At 41.3% G+C, this 19,218-nt stretch overlaps 1 protein-coding gene across 13 annotated transcripts in view; it reads left to right on the top strand.

Annotated features, from left to right (window-relative positions):
- Window positions 1-19,218, top strand: part of CD44 (CD44 molecule (Indian blood group)) — a 73,018-nt gene that overhangs the window by 28,800 nt on the left and 25,000 nt on the right. For all 13 annotated transcript variants that reach the window (XM_060274844.1, XM_060274846.1, XM_060274841.1 and 10 more), the window contains exons 2-6: window positions 7,508-7,673; window positions 13,123-13,259; window positions 14,345-14,416; window positions 16,407-16,577; window positions 16,870-16,995. In XM_060274844.1, coding sequence (XP_060130827.1) covers window positions 7,508-7,673; window positions 13,123-13,259; window positions 14,345-14,416; window positions 16,407-16,577; window positions 16,870-16,995 — 672 coding nt within the window. The remainder of the gene's footprint in view (window positions 1-7,507; window positions 7,674-13,122; window positions 13,260-14,344; window positions 14,417-16,406; window positions 16,578-16,869; window positions 16,996-19,218) is intronic.

Raw genomic sequence — 19,218 nt, 5'->3', positions numbered from 1 at the left:
TGGGGAGTGCTCTTTGTCCCAGTGGACTCTTTAGTGTGGGAATCATCAGTGTTTGATTTTTATGGAAATAATGCTGATAAATATTCTATGACCTTTTAGATGTTTTTTTTGTGGGAGGGGTTATTGGTTCGTTTTTGTTTTATTATGTATTTTGCGTTCTCATTTTGTATTTTTCTGTTGTGACCTGCCCTCTGATCTTTGGATGAAGGGCAGTGTACAAATTTAATAAATTGTCATTGCCATCAAGGTGGCATACATCAGCTTTTGCTAACTTGGTGCCCTATAGATGTTTTAGAGTACAACTCCATAAACCCCAGCCTGCAAGGATTACTGGATGTTACTGGTGAGAGTTGGCACCACGTTGGTCAAGGCTAGCACACGTAGTTTCCCCACCCTTTAGGTTAGGCTGAGTCACAAGTGTGTGACCCAGTGTTATACAGTGAGTTTCATGGCCTAGTGGTGATTTGAGTCTGTGTCTCTCTGAGCATATATTGCCACTCTAACTGCTACACCATGCTGGCACGTACATCACTTTGTGGTTTGATTCATGACGCTATTCTTTTTGAAATTGCTAGTGGACAAAGAATTGGACAATGCAGACAGGAAGTAGAGCTTACTGGTGCCATTCAACAAAACAGTCTCTCTTAGCTTAAGTCTGCTGTTGAAGTCTTCACTGATACCTCCTTTGGCGATCACTCGTACCTGAGTAAGATTGTCTTCCATGAACATGGTCTTAACAGTGAGTCCGTAAATGACTGTGGAGGCCAATTCTGGATCTACACGTCCTTCCACAGTGGGGACATGGGTTTCTGGGTGGGAGTTGATCACGGTGAGGGTTTGCCAAACGTGCCTTCCTCTTGGCACGTTTCTCCCTTTCGTCCTGAGTTCGAGCGTCTTCAAAGCCCACGACACCTGTTCTTCAACTGGAGCGTTCACAGGCCAGTGTTTCCCAGTTGTTGGTGTTTATACTAAATTTTTTAAGATTTGCCTTGAGAGAGTCTTTGAACATCTTTTGTTGACCACCAGCATTACACTTTCAATTTTTGGGTTCGGAATAGAGTAGTTGCTTTGGAAGACGCTCATCAGGCATCCGCACAACATGACCAGTCCAACGAAGTTGATGTTGAAAAAACATTGCTTCAACAGTTGTTATCTTTGCTTCTTCCAGTACAGTGACATAAGTTCACCTGTCTTCCCAAGCGATGTGTCAAAATTTTCGGAGACACTTCAGCCTATACTTCAGCATTGGACTAGGCATGGGGCATAATGTGGATATTTATGCTTTAATATTTCATAAATCATCCCCCATGTAGATGGAATAATCATGCTCAACTGAATCAAACCACAATGGGTGACAAACAAAGCAGATATATTCAAGAAATACAAGTCGCTTGAGGTGACTTTCTCAACAAGCTAAGAAGCTAAATGGGAAGACCGCACCCCATGCAGCACCCTGTGGAATTTTACTCAGACGTATCTCCATGTCACCAATCATCCTGTCTGTAATACTACTTTATTACTCATAGTTGTCTGTAGCCATTATCCAGTGGAACATCTAATCCTAAATACGCTTGCCAATTCATATGTCTGTGGCATTTGTGGAATCTCTCTACAGTATCTTATTATCTTTATATATATAAAAAAATTCTTCCAGTAGCACCTTAGAGACCAACTAAGTTTGTCATTGGTATGAGCTTTGGTGTGCATGCACACTTCTTCAGATACACTGAAACAGAAGTCATCAGATCAAAAGGGTGGTGGGAAACTTAGTATCTTAAGTTTTAGATATCACACTTGTTGCTAGACAACCTTTTTTTGGTAAAGTGATGCTGTTGCCCTCTTGGAACAACAAAATAAAAATATAAAGTAATACAAGAGTCTCAAGCTGGTTCATGGATGATTTCTTTGGGGACAGGCTTACCTTTAAGAACCTGATTCTCTGTTCAGCTTCAATAGAGCAACTGAAATATTGGGAAATAGCTATTCTTTAGTCACCATGGGATGTTTGTTTTAATTGTTAAGCATTGACAGAAGTAGTTGTGAAGCCCAGCTTGCATTGTAAAGAGCAATCCTGCTTTGTGCTTAGAATGTTTTATTGAGAGCCAGGAGGAAAAGTAAAAGACCTGGAATGGTAGCGCTCAGTATTGTGTATAATGCTGACTTTCTATTTTGATGTCTTTGAACAGTGGGGTGTAAATAAATAAATAAAATGTGACCGTCCTTTTGCCAATGCATTGTAAAAAAGGGGGGGGAATGGTCCTGGTTGTTCATATATTAAGAATGCAAGAAAGGAATTTTTACTAGGTTGTGTAGGCCTGGCCACTGTAGTCACTGGAACTAAAGCATGCAGTTCCACCCACTTTAAAGCACAATAATTTTATTTCAATGAAATTTGGGGTTGGTAAACTGCCTTTGTGTTGCACCCAATGATTTTTCTCCTGATAGTGATTACATTAAACCATCTGGCATATTTGAGTCAGGAAACGGAAACCAGATTAGATAAAAATGTAAATATTAATCAAAGTTGGATCTGAGATGAATTTCATACTACTCAGTGTATATTTTCCTTGTATTTATGTTCTGTGAAATCAGACATAATTCATCAAGAAGCCAGTGAGTTTTTCAAAGGATCACACTGCAGCTTGGTTTTATCTGTAGCCCAAATAAATGGTAATGAAGAATACACAATTATTGTAATTAATCTGATTTAACACATACATACCGCACATACAGATATGAGCAACCAAACTAAGGTTCGTGGTGCGTTTGTGAAGAAGTTGTGTGGGTGTGATGAAAACTTTCAAGGAGCCTTAAGTTTGGGACAGGAAGGTTAATGAGAGGCCAGAATGACTATAAATGTTCCAAGTTGCCGGGCACATCTGTTGTTAAAGACAGTACTGGTAAATGGCCTAAAATGGCTAGGAAATAGATACATCTCTGGAATGTGAGAGCCAGTTTTAGCAGAAAGCAAGTCTTTCTCCCCCACTCTCCCTGAAACAGAAACACCAATTGCAGTTTTGAGTGGGACACACAGAGAGAGAGGACCAGCCTTGAACTCTGGAAAGCACCTTTTTGGGGACTGCCTCATTCTGCAGAACCGACAAAGGGCAATAGATTCTGCTGCTTGTGGTAGATAAGCTGCGCCTCCACCAAAGCCCAACCTCTGAAAGGAAATAAAAACCAGCCAAGCTTAGTACGATTCAGAGAGGCGAAGCACATGTAACAATACAATTAGACAGCTTGTGGGAGATGCATCTAGTTGGCATGCTGTAATTTTATACAGGAACTGCAATGAGAACTTAGCCATGCTGTCTGATAAGGAAACAACCTGTGGAACTCCATTTTAACCTGGTTCCGTTTCTAGATATATAAAGATTCAGAAAGCAGCATAACAAAATGCAAATGGTTTAGAACAGAGGTAGATGTTATTGGTCTCCAACCATATCTTCTTTGATTACTTGCCATACTGGCTGAGGTTCATGGGAATCTCAACAGCACCTGGGAAGGGCCACATGTTTCCTACCTCAGAATTTAACAGACTGAAAGAACTCATGTTTGGCTATACAGAAGCTTTAGGAGATACTAATCCATAAAATGCTTATTTGTGGTCATATATTCAGGGACAAATAACACAGCACCACAGCTTAAATCTGAATTCATGGCAAACATATAGAAAGACGATGCTTTGCGCCATCAAAACCCTAATATTATTGCAGCTTACAGGGTCCACTTCCCACATCCTGCCCGTGTCTCAAACATTCTGCTCTGAACTGCAGAAACCAGAAACGAAAATCCCAAAGTTAGATGAGCACTTCCTGGTCCCCATGGCAACCGCCTGCAGTTTTGCATGCTTAAATACTAGTTCTCTTTGCCCTTTTTCCCCCCTGTGAAGCAAAGCAATATTTCTGCAAATAATTTGCTGCTGCAGTCACTTTGATGTGCCTACACATCTCTTAATTACATGGTGCACTAAGTTTTAAAATATAAAATGGTAGCCTGTCTGAGTGTGAAACCTGCTGGTTCTGTACTTAAAAAGAAAAGAAAAAACAGAAGGAAAAAATAACCCTCATTATTATTAACATTCAACATTCGCCATAGAGAAGCAATGTTTGCATATACTTATTTCAAGTAACGGATGCAAAGCCAGGCTGTTGTGAATGATTAGCTCTGTGTGGTTATGTTAGCAGGGATGAAAAAGACTCTTTGGCTCTTACATTTGAGCCCCTGGTTTCTAAAAGCCACATGGCAATTTCCTAAACAAATATCACTTCTTTGTGGGGAAGTTGGGTGTACTGTGTGTGTTCCCCCACGTCTGCATGCACTGAATAGCCACACAATTGTGGCTTCAGGCCATTGTCCCTTACCCATGATGAAAAGGAGGCCTTAAACATGTTGCTTTACGCAAACTAGACGCCATTTTCCGACATGGAAGGTGATACCCATTTAGGGCATGGGTAGGCAAACTAAGGCCCGGGGGCCGGATCCGGCCTGCGGACGGTCCAGGAATCAGCATGTTTTTACATGAGTAGAATGTGTCCTTTTATTAAAAATGCATCTCTGGGTTATTTGTGGGGCCTGTCTGCTGTTTTTACATGAGTAGAATGTGTGCTTTTATTTAAAATGCATCTCTGGTTATTTGTGGGGCATAGACATTCATTCATTTCTCCCCCCCCCAAAAAAAATATATATAGTCCAGCCCCCCACAAGGTCTGAGGGACAGTGGACCAGCCCCCTGCTGAAAAAGTTTGCTGATTTAGGGTATCATCATATGGGAAGTGTCTTCAAAACAAGGCACAGAAATCTCCCTGAAAGAGAGATAGTCGCTTGGAAAGGATTCAAATGTCTATAATTCAACCTAAACTGCAGCTTTTCCTGAAGAAAAATAGTGGCCAGTGGGAAGCTTATTGTAGTAGCATCTATAGGGTTGCTTAACAATCTCCTCAGCAGCCATTTTTCCTATTCTGCTTGCAATTTCAAGCCATTGGAGATGTGGTTGGAAGCAGGTCAGGTGGAAACAAAGACCCAATTGTTTCCTGGTTCTGCCAGGAGTGGGGCTTTTCAAATCTCTGTAGGGAAGGAACTAATGGAAGGCAGGTTCTTTCTCTAGGTGAGGGCAGAACCACTGATAATTCTCCATCTTGCTTCTGTCATGTCCTGCCACAGTAGTTGCCTGCAGGCATCAGAAACACGGAGGGAGAAGAACAAGGAATGTGGCGCATGGAGGACAGAGGGATAATTGTTCCTGAGAAAAACTAGAGTTGTTGCCTGACTTCAACCATCTGGTGGACATATTTTGTTGCTACTGTCCTCAGAGCTAAAAGCTTTTGCTCTGTGTTGTGTTAGGATTGAAATGTGAATCCATTGCAAATTTCACTTCCAGTTCAGGTAGACCCTCAGTAGGAAGTGCAGCAAAACCCCTGCTTCATTCTTTGTAAGGGATTGTTACCACCACTTTGCCCAGTTCCCCTTCTTTATCAGCCATGGGGTCTATAGCTGACTAGCAGTGATCTTACAGGACGTTCTGCTGCAGAGGTTACGGTACTGGATACAAGGCAGATAGAAGACAAAGAAGAAAGGCAAAGGCTTGGCTACAAAGGCTTGTGCTTGTGGGTTAACAATCTCCATGCTCTTTAAAATGTGAAACATGCTCAGGGGCATTTCATGGTTTCACGTTGAATCACCAAAGTCTTATGGGCTGGCCGAGATTAATGATTAGGACAATTACAGTTTGTTGTGCAAGTTTTGCCTCTCTTAAGAGCCATTATTAAACAATATTGGCTTCCAGCTATGGAACATCACATGGTGTCAGGAAAACAACATTGCCATGCCAGTGCCTGCCAGCTATGAAGGGCAAAGGAAGAAGAAAATTGCCGAGGCCCAATTTCTGATTGCATTGCAAATGGGATGGAACACTTAGGCAACATGAGTCCATCATGCTTTATGGATCAGCAACGGACACCATTTAAGGGCACTTCTCTCAGATCACAATTGAGAGGACTTCCTTTAGGATTACCACAGGCCCCAACTATTATCTCCTTAACAGCAGCTTGCTCTGCAGACATTAGCAGGTGATATTTCCATGCTGTGAGCATCACCCCTCCATACCTCTACTATAGTCTGTCTTTCTTATTAGGGAAGGAGAATATTTAGGATGGTGCTAAGGGCTTAGAAGGACACCATTTACCTCCTGTATGTTTGGTTGTGCTATATTTTCCGACACAAAGGTTTATTTGATACAAAGCCAATTTCAAATTATTGGAGAAGGGTTATAGTATTAATGCTGAGAATGTAGTCAGGAATTAAGCCACGATCTTAACAAATCTTCCAGAGAGAGAGAGAGAGAGGGTAAGTGTGTGTGTGTGTAAGTAAATCTGAGTTCCTCCCTCATACTATGGCTGATTTATGCCACTTGCAACCTGTACAGTAACACTTTGCAGAATTCCAGTTAAAGGAACGCTTGACAAAAGTTGTGGATAATTGCAAATTTGGCACATGGGCTAGTCTTTACTAATTGTGACCACAATCTCTCCCCTGGTGAAGCACAAGTAGAGATTTATGCATTTATTTATTCCTTGATATGCTTGACAAGGCCAGTGTTGCCTTGGAAGGGGGGACTTAAAGAATGTTGGGTAAGAATGCCCCACTTGCTCCCATGTTGGAATCCAAGCACTGTTGGTCTGTTGGACATTCTGCTTGTGGAAGATGTATCCTTCACACTTGCAAGTTCTAGTTCTCCTCATTAAATAGTGAGCATTCCATGCTTACAAAATCCTCATAACCCACCTTTGCAGTTCAAACTAATACTTATTTCAAACTTGAATGTAGATTGAACATTTCCTCTCCTCTTGAACATTTCCTCTCCTCTTGAAATGTTCTGTTCAGCAAATTTTTCTAAGGCAAAAAAAAAAGCATTTTGAACCAATGCCAGTCCTTAGAGAAGGTTTATGCTAATGTAAATACAGTGGTACCTCGACATATGAATGCTTCGACTTCCGAAGGTTTCGACTTATGAAGTCGACAACCCCAGAAGTCTTTTCGCCGCGCTTCAACATGCGCAGAACGGGTGCTTCGACATCCTAAAATCTCGACTTACGAAGAGTGCTGCGGAACGGATCGTCTTCGTAAGTCGAGGTACCACTGTAGATATGTTTCAGATTATATAGAAGGTATAATCAAGAGGAAACTAACTCCAACATGCTCCTGTCATGGAAAACTTCATTTGTAGCATGAAAGAACTACTTATCATTTCCAAGGCCCTTTTGTGCAGAGCTGCCCACCAGATTCTGAGATACGTCTTGAGTGTAAGGTCAAAAACATAAAATCTCCTCAGTGCTCCTTCCAGAATTGTATGATTTGCTTAAAGTGCTTTTGGTTAAGTAAATGGTTCGGTAATGCCAATAAAAATTTTTCCTAGGATTTTGAAACAGCCAAACATCTGATATGGTATTTAAAATTTAATGGCCAGTGTCACTATGTAATCAGTTCTTTGTTTTTCTCTAATTCACAGATTTGAATATAAGTTGCAGATATGCAGGTGTTTTCCACGTTGAGAAAAACCGTCGTTACAGCCTTTCAAGAGAAGAGGCCGTTGAGCTTTGTAAAGCTCTCAACAGCACCCTTCCAACATGGGACCAGATGCAGAAAGCTTACGACCAAGGATTTGAAACCTGCAGGTAGGAAATCTACAGGTGTGCTTTCAAAAAGTTTTGGATAGTTTGTTTTTGGGAAATGAAGTCCAGTAACATCTGGAGCGACACTGGTTCCCCACTCCCTGCTTTAGAACAAGCCTGTAAAATAGAAGAGCATAGTAATCCCTTATCTTTCATTCAGCCCCAAGAGTTACGTGTATATGCGAAAATTGTGTATAGTCAAACGCTTGGAGCTGTCCCACGGCAAGCAGGTGAGGGCGAAGAGAGAGTATCCCCAGCACTCTATCAGAACTGGTGCGCTGAGGGGGCCTTGCCCAGCAAGCCAGGTGGAACACTTAAAAGTTCTTTTTGCACCAGGTCCGCTTGGCTTACCCACCATGAAAAGAGCTTTTAAGCACTCGGCTGTGCTTGGGGGGCAATGCCTGCTCAGCGCACTGGTTCTAGAAGGCTAGGGATGCTCCTGCGAGATCTCACGGAGCAGGTGTGGCCCGGCAAGCAAGGTGGAGAGCTCGAGAGTTGTTTTTATAGTCCTTAACTCCAAGCAGACTCAGCATGAAAATACATTTTAAGCTCTTCCGCCTTGCTTGGGGACTTGTGCAATTTCAATCAGCCTGCCTTCAACTGCATGTGGCTAAAATTGCGCAGGTCAGATGTGTGTAAGATGAGGAATTAATGTAGCATTATCCCATGTCAGATGGAGAGACTGAGAGAATAGGGTTTTGTTTGCCTTAAGGCCACCTAGGCAGTACCCAGCCAAGGTAAGATTTGAGCCAGACTTCCCATCTCCTGCTGCTAATTACCCTGTTAGTCACTATGCTGTGCCAGATATCATCATCAGCATTGCATATAAGTACAATAAATATTTACCAGCATTCCTGCCCACCTGCAGAGATGTACGTGCCACAGGGCAGCTTCCACATTGATCTGGCAGTTGGGTTGTCTGGAAGGAATTGTTACTTACCTTGGGCAACTACATGGAAGCAGAACCGCAGCCTAAGGGCAACATATGCCTCATTAACTTAACATATTAAATTAGCTGAGGCCGTGTGTGTGGCACCATTACTAATAATTAAATTTTATGAACATGCAACCGGGGGGAAGCAAATTGATAAAGCACCACCTTCTTGTCTATAACACAACCACCTAAGTACTCCTAAGTCCATTCTGTCAAAAGGTTCGACTGCATTGCTTTTGCATCTTTATGGCGTGAATTTTATTGCTGGTTTGTGAGCTACACAGTGCGTGGACTTGTATAAGAGTGCTTTCAAAATACACGGAGTAAAGGAAAGGCAAATTCATTGGTATGGAAAGTAATTAGCCTAATTAGCATGGTAAGTAATTAGATTAGTTAGTTTCTGATGGTGCAATTGTTCAAAAATATTTAACTGTGTATGGAATAAATGTCAAGCAGAGTTATTAATAGTTGCATAGTCTCCAGGAAGCATTAGCAAAAGGTCTTCACAGGTCCCGTTTCCCCTAAGGACCTGAGTTGCATTATTATTCCTTTTCGCAGGGTATGGGATATAAATTAATGGGATAAACAGAATTATAGTAGAGAAATATGAAGGAACCATCTTATCCAAAATAATGGTCAACAAAATTATAGAAAAGTCTCTTCAGGCGCAATTGGAAAAATTCTTCTTCTTTTTAATGCAGCGTTCTGGGTTTCTCCCACCCACCACCCCAAGCTGGGAGGTGTGGGGGAAAGCCCTGTTCTGCAGACTTCCGCTAGCAGGACTCATTAGTTGAATCCTGCCCAAGGAGCAAAAATGATTTAACTAATTCCTTTTTATTTATAGCCCATCCTTCCCAAGGGGCTCTGGAAAGGTTATTGCAATTCTAGATAGGGCCGAGATTATGGGCCTTCTTGCAATCATGGCAATGGTGAGACTATCTACCCAGTAGATATTTTTTCCTATCTTTAAAGTAGTTGAACAGAACACATGTTCTCTTAGATCACTGCCATATGTAGTAAGGATGAGACGGAACCTTAAAGATCCTTCTAAATTTCAAAACTTGGGAGACGGAGAGATTCTTTCCATAATAGACAGTTGACTTTCCCATATTATGACATATTTTCTTATGCAAGGGGTTTAAAAGATTAGTATGGTGCCTAGGCTTGTTACAGAGGATGAGACGGTTCAGGGCTGCTTTGTACATACCATGGTAACAACCCTGGCAACTCTGCCGCATCAGACATGCATTAGCTCTGAAGAAACAAGTTCTGGTTTGGTAGACAATGTTGTTGGACCCACATTGGCAACAGCATGTTTTGCCAATGTGTTGCAAGGTAGTGACCTTAATAGTACAGTGGAAATAGCTAGGAACAAGAAGTACAGTCATACCTTGGGTTACGGCTGCTTCAGGTTGCGCACTGCGCCGAATCTGGAAGTTCTGGAACGGGTTACTTCTGGGTTTGGGCGCTTGCACATGCACAGAAGCGCTGAATCTTGCTTTGTGCATGCGCAGAAGTGCCGAAATGCAACCCGCGCATGCGCAGATGCGGCACTGCAGGTTGGAAATGTACCTCCTGCACGGATCACGTTCGCAACCCGAGAATCCACTGTACTCATGTTTCTAAGGCCCGGACCGTGGCTCAGTGAAGAAACTGGGACCTAACTGTTGTGTTTCAAGTTCCACAACTGGAAGGGAAAAGGTTCCCCCAAACTGTGTTTTGCATGATATTACCTTAAGCCTTGCTAGTTTATGGGAGATGATTTCTGAATATTTAATGCAACCTATGCGGGTTTTTTTAAAAAAAGTTTGCAATGAGTGCCTAAGGAAGATCCTAATCCACGTCATAATGAAAGGGTGTAGGGTGAAGCAAGAAGAGTCTGGTCAGGTGTGTGTGTGGGGGGGGGGGAATCAGAGCTTCTGCACCTTTGGATAGTTTTGTGGAGCAGGGAATTTCCACAGGTTTTAAGGCAAACCATTAGAGGAGCCCTGTCACAATGCCAGTGTCCCTGTGCATTCATCTGAAAAGGGCTTCACTTTCTGCTTGAGTTGACTTGTTACTAAAAAGCCATTGCTATAGTACAGTGGCTTTACTGTACACCTCGGGACAAAAGAAGTAACACTTTAACAGCCTGATTCTACACACATTTACATGGAAATCAGTCCCGGGTTGACAGGGATCACATTAATGGAGTATAGTTTTCTGCACCTCAATCCTGAACCAGAGGGTTGTATCCAGCACTGCATGAACAGCATTCCACTCATGAAATAAGAGGTTTTATTCTCCTGTCTCTGCTCACCCCTCAAAATCCGTGCTAGCTGCTACACAACCTCTCTTTGAGGAGGCACTAGTGGGTGATAGTTGCACAAATGGAACAGCAGCATTCTATACAAGCCAGAGTTTCAGCAGTGGCTACTTTAGGGCCCGTCCAAATTTCTGCTTGTGCCTATGCTTTCCCCCAAGGAGAACCCACTCTTTACCACTGAACTGGATCAAACGCTGATTGAGTTTTACGCAGATTGATGATTGCCTACAATTCAGCAGGTTTCAAATGGAAAACCTTTAGGACCAGTGCTTTCTATACAGAGGGTAAGCGGAAGTGTAGATGAGCCCTTAGCTGTCTCTCCCCAATCAAAAGCAATTTTTTAAAAGGAGGGGGGACAGAGTTGTTGATTAACTTTTAATAAACCTTTTCGGCAAAGAAGATTTAAAGGAAATCGGTACTAAATCTACTAGAAACTCAAGATAGTATTGCAAAATAACCTTCATTTGTTACATAATTTTATTAGCCACATGTTCCACTGAAACGTTCATTGAATCAGTTTATGGGGTTCCATATATGTTGGAAAGCCCTATGCTCAGTACAGAACAGCAAGGGGGGTGTTACTTATTTTAGCTAGCATTCCATGTGTAGATTATTGCTACATTTCAACATTTTATTGAAGCTTTGCAAAGTTTAGAGCATGGTATGTTTTTCATCATCCTTGCCTCTCCTTCATTGTTGTGCTCTGCCCTTTCTTGCAATAACCCCGTCAGTTTCTTCTGCTGGTAAGTTAGGAAAATATAGAGACTGGGTTGATGGAACACAGACTGGAAAGAAATCGCATATAGCTCCCTAGTATAACCCTTTGTGTAAATATGGGACCATTCACCCTTTAATATTTTCTCCCCACCCACCACAGTGAGTGACTTCTGGAATTCAAATCACAGCAGCTTACATGGCAAATAACTTCGGATGCCCCAACACAGCGGGCCTGCCAATTGTGCTGCAGGAAAATTCCTTCCCTTTCCAAATCCAATGTCCTAATGTCATTCCTAATGACCAGTACACACCTGGCAAATCATTTATATTATTGTTGCATCCAATTAGTCAATGATGCCACCTAATAATGAATCAGGCCTTTAGTCTATCTAGCTCAGTACTGTCTAAGCTGTCTGCAGTTGCTTTCTAGAATTTCAGATAGCACTGTTTCTCAAACCTGCTACCTGGGATTTTTATTTTAAATGAGATATCAGGAATACATGGAGTCAGATGCTTGCATGTTTTTTCTTACTCAAATATTGTCCCTTCCATTTCCTACAATTAGTATTTCTATTTAAAAAACAAAACAAAAGCAAAACATCTGGAACCCATTGTAGTGCACACATATTCAATATAGCACTACTAAGAATAACAATAGTATGTCCCATCTGCTGCTACACCTGCTGTCTCTAGAAGAGCAGAGTTTCTGGGACTCTAACTTGGACCTTCCAAAGCAGGCATCCCCAAACTTCAGCCCTCCAGATGTTTTGGACTACAATTCCCATCATCCCTGACCACTGGTCCTGTTAGCTAGGGATCATGGGAGTTGTAGGCCAAAACATCTGGAGGGCCGCAGTTTGGGGATGCCTGTTCCAAAGCATTTTCCCAAATGGTTGAATCCACTACAGTACTATAGTGCCATATTTGTTCTATAATTCCTTTAAAAGATCTAGTAGAGTACAGGATGGATCATGGCTTGAAAGATACACACACACACACAGAGGAACCAATTATGTGGACAGAATCAGAGTCAATCTACAGTAGTAGTAGTAGTAGTAGCAGCAGTAGTTGTAATATTTATATGCTGCCCATCTGACCGAGTTGCCCCAGCCACTTTGAGCGCCTTCCAACAGATTATAAAACCAAAGCAAAGCATCAAGCATTGAAAACTTCCTCATACAGGGCTGACTTCAGATGTCTTCTAAACATCAGATGGTTGTTTATATCCTTGACATCTGACGGGAGGGAGTTCCACAGGGTGGGTGCCACTACCGAGAAGGCCCTCTACCTGGTTCCTTGTAGCTTCACTTCTCACAGTGAGGGAACCGCCAATAGGTCCTCGAAGCTAGATCTCACTGTCCGAATGATGTGGGGAGAGACGCTCCTTCAGTATGGTTGATGTGTTTCCTTCACTGATGCTTTGTGATAGTATATAATTCTGTATACATTGGTTATATACCTAGATGCATCAGTATGTTTATGCCTCTTTTTCCTAGATACGGTTATATAGAAGAAAAAATTGTAGTTCCTCGACACACCCCTTATACGCTCTGCGCAGCAAATCACACTGGGATATACGTACTTTCGTCAAATATATCCGACAAATATGATACATATTGCTTCAATTCATCAGGTATGTTTGGGTTTGTTCACATGCTTCCTAATAGAGATATTTTGTCGCCGCACATGCTATCTCTCAGTTTGTTGAAATAAATGTTATATCTTACGAAGCAGAATATGCAGGAGACCTATGCTAAGAAACAGATTTTTTTGGCAAGCCTGCATAACTGCTGACACACTAAGTTGAACATATTCAACCAGTCATCATATATTGCGGCCCAACCCTTCCCACTTTTTTTTGCAATTTTTGGCAGGCGGCAGCAACAACAAAATCAGATCAGGAATGTAGAGGCCTCCCCATGCATTTGCTGTATTTCTCCACAAAAATTGCCTCTAAAAATTGGACCCTCCCCACTGCTTAATATATGACTGTGGCAAACCTCAATAAATGGCTCTGGCCTCAGTGTACAGCTGTCGCCATCGTATCCCATCTGGCTAATAAAGTCTGGTGGATTTAGGCAACAGGGGCAGGATCTCAGAGTGTCCTGAGAAATAGACATTTGCACTGCGGTCCAGATGGGGCTGATATGTCCCAAGAAGCTGACATGCGGCTGAACAGTGAGAGTCCTCTCCCTCCATCCCTCCCCACAGAATTAAATTTTTGTATGATGCTGGCTTAAAAACCAGGAAAGGTCTAACTACAACATTCTTGAGTGTGTGTGTGTGGGGGGCAGTTAGGGTGGAGATGATGCTTCTGATACACACAAACAGATACAGATATAGGCCATGCTTTGCATTCTAATTATGCATCTCAGCTTCTATTTTTTTAACAGAAACTCACACTTAGCATGCTTACAATCTGCATTTGTATTGGCATTGTTTTAAATACGTTTTATTACTTGTTTGTCAGCTTCTGTGGGAGGAAACATGGGATATATATTTAATAAGTGAATGAATGAATGAATGAATGTAGTATGTATGCCAATTCCAAATTCAAGACCCTAAACCTACAGGTGTGGAAGACTTACTTTTGTCCATGGAATGGTTGAGTTCTTAGCTGAAATCTGATGCACAGCCACCGATTTAGTGTCAGTTCTGATTTCCTTTGTTGCTTCTTACAAAAATTAACCAGATAATATTTTGTTCTCCCCTTTGTAGAATCAAGGGACATAGTTTGTGACCCCGTGGTAAAGTTATACTCTATTTGGCCTGATGAAGATAGCAAAATAGGTAAGAACTGAATTTCATACATTTTGTGATGAGCTATATTTTGCAGGCTCCAAAACAAATCTTTGCAAACCTTAATTGTGCCATAAGAAAGCATATTCAGAAAATGTGTATAGAGTTTTGTATACATGTTAGAATAGAATAACCTCCTATAGGTATTTAGTATACAGTAATCTAGTACAACTTCATGGTATAATCATCTGCCTGATTTTTAAACTATTTGTTTTCCATTTATCTGCTAGGATTAGGCCTTTTAAGATCATTCAGAGGTGATTAAAACCAGCCACATCATTATCAAATTAAATAAGTGAGACCCTGCAGCAAAATTTTCTGTGTATAGGTGTTTCTGCCCTCTAACTTCTCTCCCACTGACTATTTCTTGGCTTAGAGCCTTTGAAGCACATGCATTAATCTCCATGTTCTTTTTGGTACATTACAAGAAGCATTTGTGCATCCTCTTCCTTGATGGATGTTTATTTTAACATGCAAGGGCTTTCTTGGTTGAATCCAGAACACATTGTCAGACTTGAATAAGTCACTGTATTGGATAGTTTATCAAACATACTGGTTATCCTGTCAATGATACAATGAGGTTGATTGTTACAGGCGGCAGACAGTCCTTGAATGTAATATTCACGAGACACAATAATTGTTTTAATATCTCTAAATAACTATCAAAACTGTCTGTCAAAAGCAGTGAAGATTAGAAAGAAATAGTTTCAGGTTGTAGCAAAGCACATTTAGATTGGCTGTTGTACAACGAACAGAACAACTGGAAAATGAAGGAGTGTGTAACACCCCTTCCCCTGCGAGCCCTTAAACGATCATCTGTCATGGATAGTTCAAGCCTAGCAAACTGTTCTCCAAAGGATTTTGCTAACTGCTCCTTCTAACCAATTGGTTTTATAACTCTCCTGCAAAAAGTAAGCATCATAGGGAAGTCTGCAGGTGCATGGCCTTCTGTACAGTGGTACCTCAGGTTACAGATGCTTCAGGTTACAGACTCTGCTAACCCAGAAATACCTAGTACCTCGGGTTAAGAACTTTGCTTCAGGATGAGAACAGAAATTGTGCGGTGGCAGGAGGCCCCATTGGTACCTCAGGTTAAGAACAGTTTCAGGTTGAAAAACAGACCTCTAGAACGAATTAAGTTCTTACCCCGAGGTACCACTGTATTGTACTTTGTTGGAAAACATTTTACTATCCTAGCAGCAAATGCCATTGCATAGACAGTGCATGCCACAATTCAGAGTACAAAAAAGTTCCCACAGGGCAGAGTGCCTTAAGTGCACGATAACCACAGAATGGTGAGGTTTTACAAAGAAGAGATGGCTTGTACAATGTGCATCTAACTACTTTTGTACATAAAACATTCTAAAAGTGGCCAGGAGAATATAACCACTTCTTTTCTTATACGTATGCATATGTGGAAAGGTTTTCCTCATCATTTGGCAGGATCTTGACATTACCCCAGTTTGGGCACAATGCTAACTGCAGTTTAGGGCTATGCAAACAATCCTTAGGCTTGCACACTCCAGCTTTCTCTCTCCTCCTGTATCGTGTCCATGAAGAGACTGGAAACACCCATTCCTTCTTTTTAATTAACTGCAGTTTATCATTAAGTCTAAGAAGGATAAACTGTGGTTAGTCTAAACTTTAGTTGTTTTTTTAAAAAACAAACCAGAATCAAATCATAGTTTATTATCCTGGCTTGTTTCAAAAACCATAGTTTAGTTTGAACTAATCGGGGTTCCCGATTCAGATGTAACAATCAACACTGGTTGCCTCTTCGTAGAACAGGTGGGAGTATGTAAGTGCGACACTCACTGCTGCTTAAAACAAGGTTTGAACTTGGCTCTAAGTAGTTGAAGGCACAGGTTCCGTGGTAAGTTACCACATGGGTGATAGCTGTCCTCTTGCAGTACTATCTTGCTGGAAATGTTCCTCTGTTCAACTATACGGTATTTAATTTTTTACTTCCTCTTTCCAACAGAAATATACAATGCTGATGGATCACACTATATTGAGGGAGAGAGATTCACAAAACAGCCTCCCATTTCTGAAGATGACAATATCGGCGGCAGTGGTTCTGCAAATGACAGATCAACGACAGATCCCAATGTTATCAGTCCGGGTATCTCGTCACGTTATCCTCATCATGCAGGTATCACTGGCATTTACTGTTTAAGTCATGATGTGAAAAAGTAGCAACTATCAATAAGGATAATTCCCTTCTGCCACAAACAAAAGAATATTGTAAATGATTCATCTAACATAGTGCTGATAAATTCTAGAATAGTGCCCTTGTTAGTCTATTATAGCAGAAACTAGAGTACTGCTCCAGTAATATAATGAAACAATGCACAAACTTGTTCAAAGAATTCATAATGAAAACAGTATGGGTGGTAGGTCACTTATTTATCCATTATGCAACTCATTTATTTATTATTGCACAGATGGTGGTACTTTTCCCTCAAAAGAGCCTTTTGCGGAGAAGGATGAAGATGCAACTGATGTTCCAAATACATATGACGGCCACCAAGAAGGAGGACATTCTAAAGACCAGCACCCCCAAAGTCCTAGTAAGTGTGACAATTTTATTACAGTAGGTACATTTTATGTAAACTTTCCTGTGCTTCTGGAAGAGATAAGAAGGGAAAATTGATGTGTGGTAGAAATAAGATTGAATAAGGATTAGTTTGCACAATTCTTATGTTGTGTAGTTCTATACATCGTTGCAGTGGTGATCTCACGGTCAGTGTTGTTCTTCGTCCCTAGTGCGGCATGTCTGGTTGGTCCAGAGGCAAGACTGATCTCATGCTTAGTGTATGTATGCTGATCACAAATAAATTCTACTTGTAGGGGTGGACTGTGGCATGGCCTGATACCTGCTCCATGAAGCAGTGCTATGTAGAATGTACAAGTTTGCCAAATCTAGCCTCTACAGTCTGTGTTTAATGTTGTGATTAATTTAACTATTGCATTCATATCTCCAGTATGCTATGGTATCAGATGTCCAGGAGCCTTCTGGAAATATGCAACTAGGCTCTTCAGAAAGCTGTCTTCGATTTGTGAAAGGCATTTTTCCTTTTGATACATACTGCATGAGGGATGCGGGTGGTGCTTTGGTCTAAACCACAGAGCCGAGGGCTTGCCGATCAGAAGGTCGGCGGTTTGAATCCCCTGCCAACCTAGCAGTTTGAAAGCATGTCAAAGTGCAAGTACATAAATAGGTACCGCTCCGTCGGGAAGGTAAACGACGATCCCGTGTGCTGCTCTGGTTTCGCCAGAAGCAGCTTAGTCATGCTGGCCACATGACCCGGAATCTGTCTGCGGACAAATGCCGGCTCGCTCGGCCTATAGAGCAAGATGAGCACCGCAACCCCAGAGTCATCTGTGACTGGACCTAATGGTCAGGGGTACCTTTACCTTTACATACTGCATGAGTATGTGGTTTTCAGTTAAGACCATTAATTGAGGCCATACTGTATATCCAGCCTTGATAGTGCATTGAAAAGATGACAGAATGGTGCTTGAGGATCCCTTTTTTCCTCTGTTGGACAATATAGAAAAACTAAAAAATATTCATTGGAAATCTCAAGGGTAGTTCTATGGCTATTTGTTTGAATTAGAAGAAGTTTAGATTCATCTGGTCATTATAATCTCTCAGGGACGGAGAGAAGCCTCAGTTTGATCAGTTTTCCTGATGGGAGTTTAAAATGTTGCTTCTGGATTGCCACTTTTCACATGAACTATTATTAAGGCATCATTTTCCTTTATTTGTATGCAATTTGTATCAATATACATTGTATGTATTTGTATATGCAACTTGGTCAGCACTGCCATTTAAATGGGCTTCTTTTGTTCTTTCACTGTGATGTACTTTTTAGCAGCTGAATGATATGGTTGACATTGCAACTTTCTTGATGAACCTATTTAGGTTTATTCTGGGACTTCTTGAAGAAATAACAAGCATGGAGGAAATTAGCTGCATGCTAGTAAAAAAAAGAAAGTATTTTAATAGTCTCACACAGTAGTGTTACTAGTTACTAGGCTTCACTAACAGCTGATGCTCCTGAAGCAGGGGCAGGGCATAAAGGTGTTGGAAGGAAGATTGGTATCAGGGATGTGTGAAATATGGTCTATTCTGTTCATAGATATCTCTGCCTTCCTGCATGCTGGGACAGCAAGAATTTGAGACCAATACTTGCAAAAGCAGTGTGTTTGAATTACTGACTTTACACTGCACGATTTAAATTTTTGCATCAAAACGTAGACAGCAGGACAGATTTGAACCAGTTTTGCACATCACTTGTACAGTTGCCTTAACTGGAAAAGTTTGTGCAATTCACACCACAGCTCTTTCTTTTAACAGATAATAGTTGCGGGTCTGCTGCTTATTTGTCATTCTAACTTGCAACAGTAGATTTGTGGGTTTGGCAGTGGAGCAGAAACTTGTGAATATGTGTGAGTTTCTAATCTTGATCTCAGCTTTCTCGCTTCAAGGGTGGTCTAAGGAATTATAGCGACTGGAGATTCAAACCAGCTTTTTGAGAAATGATGGCAAGTTCATAAGCTAGATACTCCCAAACTATATAAGTTCATGAAAAGGACAAGCTGATATAAGGAGTATTAAAGAGCAAGCCAATAAAACCACTTAGCCAATAATCCAATTAGTCTACTAGCCTGGACCAAACCAACTTCTTGATTTTATAAATGTATAATTAATGGTACTTTAAAATTGCTGTAGCTATTTGATCTATAATTGGTTATTTATTTGGTCTCTTGTCACAGTTGTCCGTGTT

Source organism: Zootoca vivipara, chromosome 1 (assembly GCF_963506605.1).
Source record: "Zootoca vivipara chromosome 1, rZooViv1.1, whole genome shotgun sequence".
NCBI lineage: Eukaryota > Metazoa > Chordata > Lepidosauria > Squamata > Lacertidae > Zootoca > Zootoca vivipara.
This window is presented reverse-complemented; position numbering and strand designations above follow the sequence as displayed.